At 43.5% G+C, this 2,414-nt stretch overlaps 1 protein-coding gene across 1 annotated transcript in view; it reads left to right on the top strand.

Moving 5' to 3' along the window:
- Window positions 1-2,168, top strand: part of Dlx6 (distal-less homeobox 6) — a 4,112-nt gene extending 1,944 nt beyond the window's left edge. Inside the window, exons 2-3 of the mRNA XM_042684787.1 lie at window positions 1-43; window positions 1,882-2,168. The exon at window positions 1-43 is cut by the window's left edge and continues 151 nt beyond it. Of these exons, the coding sequence (XP_042540721.1) occupies window positions 1-43; window positions 1,882-2,133 (295 nt within the window). The 3' untranslated portion in view covers window positions 2,134-2,168. The remainder of the gene's footprint in view (window positions 44-1,881) is intronic.
- The last annotated feature ends 246 nt before the right edge of the window (window positions 2,169-2,414 follow it).

Genomic DNA, 2,414 nt, shown 5'->3' with positions numbered 1-2,414 from the left:
GAGAGCCGAGTTGGCAGCTTCCTTAGGACTGACACAAACACAGGTAAATCCCGGGAAGGCCGAGTAGTCCTGAATGCTGGCTCCGCTTGCAAATCCAAATCGGGCAGGGAGCACCTGAGGAGGAATTCTTGGCCTAGTCAACCAAGGATAGAAGGAGTTTAATGACAAATGCCTTTGCTCGAGTTGCGCACTTTACCGGAATTCCCAGTTTGGAATAAATGAGCTGGTATTGAATACTGGATTGGATGTGCATATCCACCCCATCCTACCACCTCCCCACCTGAGCCTAGCATCCTTTGGTGAACAAATCATATAATTCAATCAAATCTTATTCCAGAGCAAAACAACTTGAAAGTGAACAACCATGTAAGAGAGAAAGATGAACAGCCAGTGAGCAAAATAAGGCCCATCTTAAGGATTCTTTTTTTGAGGGTCCTGGGAAGTAATAGAATTTCAACTCATTGACATAGAAAGAAAACTTACAAAGTGAAATGGGGAGTACAAGTCAGGTAGGCATTGTTTGCAATGGGGTTCAACAAAGGCACCAGTGTACAAACTATCCTAGGATGGGTCAGGTGGACTTTTTTTCTGAAGACTGCATTAATTTCAGTGGTTAAACTATATGACACTGGATGATGCAGGCTATGGTAGCCCCTCCCTCCCAGTAGAATTTGGGGGGGGGGGACATGGCAGAGTTGAAGATCAAAAAGAAATGCTGTCCAAATTATAGCTGGTAAAAAGCCACAGATAAGAACAGTTGCTGAAATGCTTCAGGCCTACTAATTTGGAAGATGTATGGGACATTTCAGATCTCATAGAAAGGGGTTTAGGTAGGTATATTAGAACCCTGGTTATAAAGCCAGATTGCAATCATTTGCAGTTTTTGTCTTTGTTGATTAATTCAACTGCTTCAGATCCTAGGTGGGTAATACTCAGGTTTTATGAACTGAATGTTGGGGACTGATGGAATAGTGCTTTAAGACAGATGTTCTTTCAGATCTTTTGTGTTTAGCCTGCTCTCCCTTGCCATTTTGCCACTGAAAATAGTTGAGGTTTGATATGAAGTGATTCCAGCTACTCAATGACTTACTTGTATTATTCCTGAAAACACGGATTCCAGGAATTGTAAAGATAAAGGAAGCAGCACCACCAAAGATTTCTTTCTTCAAATACAGTAGGTTTGGAAAGTTGGTCCGAATTTGTTCCCTGATTCAGATTTAGCTTTCAGAAGCTTTTAGCAACTACACTAACAAGCCTGTGATGATTGTTGACCACAGTTTGTCTAAGCAACATACAAAGTAAGGAATGGTGGGAGGTACAATGCCTAATCCCTGCAGGATTGTAGAGACATATTTATATCTGGAGACAGATGCTTCATGCATACTAGATGGCATTGCACTTTGTTCATAGATATAGTCTATGTATCTGTTTTTAGATTTACAGGCTCTCCTCTTTTCATAGTCATTTGCTAACGTACATTCATAGAGGTAACCAGTTTGAGGGGGCTGGAAAAATGTTAAAACCGGCTAGCATATGATATGCTTTCAATTGCATGGCTTTGATCTTTCATCAAACTTGGAGTCCAATTATCTCATTCAGGTTTTCCCTATTTTATTCTCATTTATGCTGTTGTTTTAAGCCCAGGCTAGTATGCAACTCAAGGATCAGCAGGACGTTAGGTATCCTGACAAGATATCTAGTGGGTTGAGGGAGGAGGGGTGGTGGAGGATAGAAAGAGGTGGAGGGAGGCGGGACTTGGCTTCTGGCATTGCAGTTTTGTTTTTTGTTTTTTTTTTTTAAGATTGCTTCTTAAGCTTGGAGTAATGTTAGAGGTACCCATTCCATGTTTGTCTGGCCTCATGAGTGCTATGTTTCTTCCAGGTGAAGATATGGTTTCAGAACAAGCGCTCTAAGTTTAAGAAACTGCTGAAGCAAGGCAGTAACCCTCACGAGAGCGACCCCCTCCCGGGCTCGGCAGCCCTGTCACCGCGCTCGCCAGCGCTGCCTCCAGTGTGGGACGTTTCAGCCTCGGCCAAGGGTGTCAGTATGCCCCCCAACAGCTACATGCCAGGCTATTCGCACTGGTACTCCTCACCACACCAGGACACGATGCAGAGGCCACAGATGATGTGAGTTGTCTGAGGGAACTCCCTAGGGGAACATCTGAACAAGACAAGGAGGATCCGGTACTTGTTTGCATCTGCCAAACCGAAGGAGCAGGTTCGGAGAACTCGTGCGTGTGGCCAGAAGCCAGCTGGGCTCTCTCTTTTCTCTCCCTTTCTTTCTCCCCCTCTCTCTTTTTCTCACTATTAACTAATTTTTTATACCTACTTACCTTTCCTCCATTTTATTTCTTCTTCCTTTCCTCTTTCCTTCCTACTTCTTTCTTTTTCCCTTTTCCTATCCTTTCCTTG

This window comes from Dipodomys spectabilis, unplaced genomic scaffold, assembly GCF_019054845.1.
Source record: "Dipodomys spectabilis isolate Male_0828 unplaced genomic scaffold, ASM1905484v1 ptg000089l, whole genome shotgun sequence".
Lineage (NCBI taxonomy): Eukaryota > Metazoa > Chordata > Mammalia > Rodentia > Heteromyidae > Dipodomys > Dipodomys spectabilis.
This window is presented reverse-complemented; position numbering and strand designations above follow the sequence as displayed.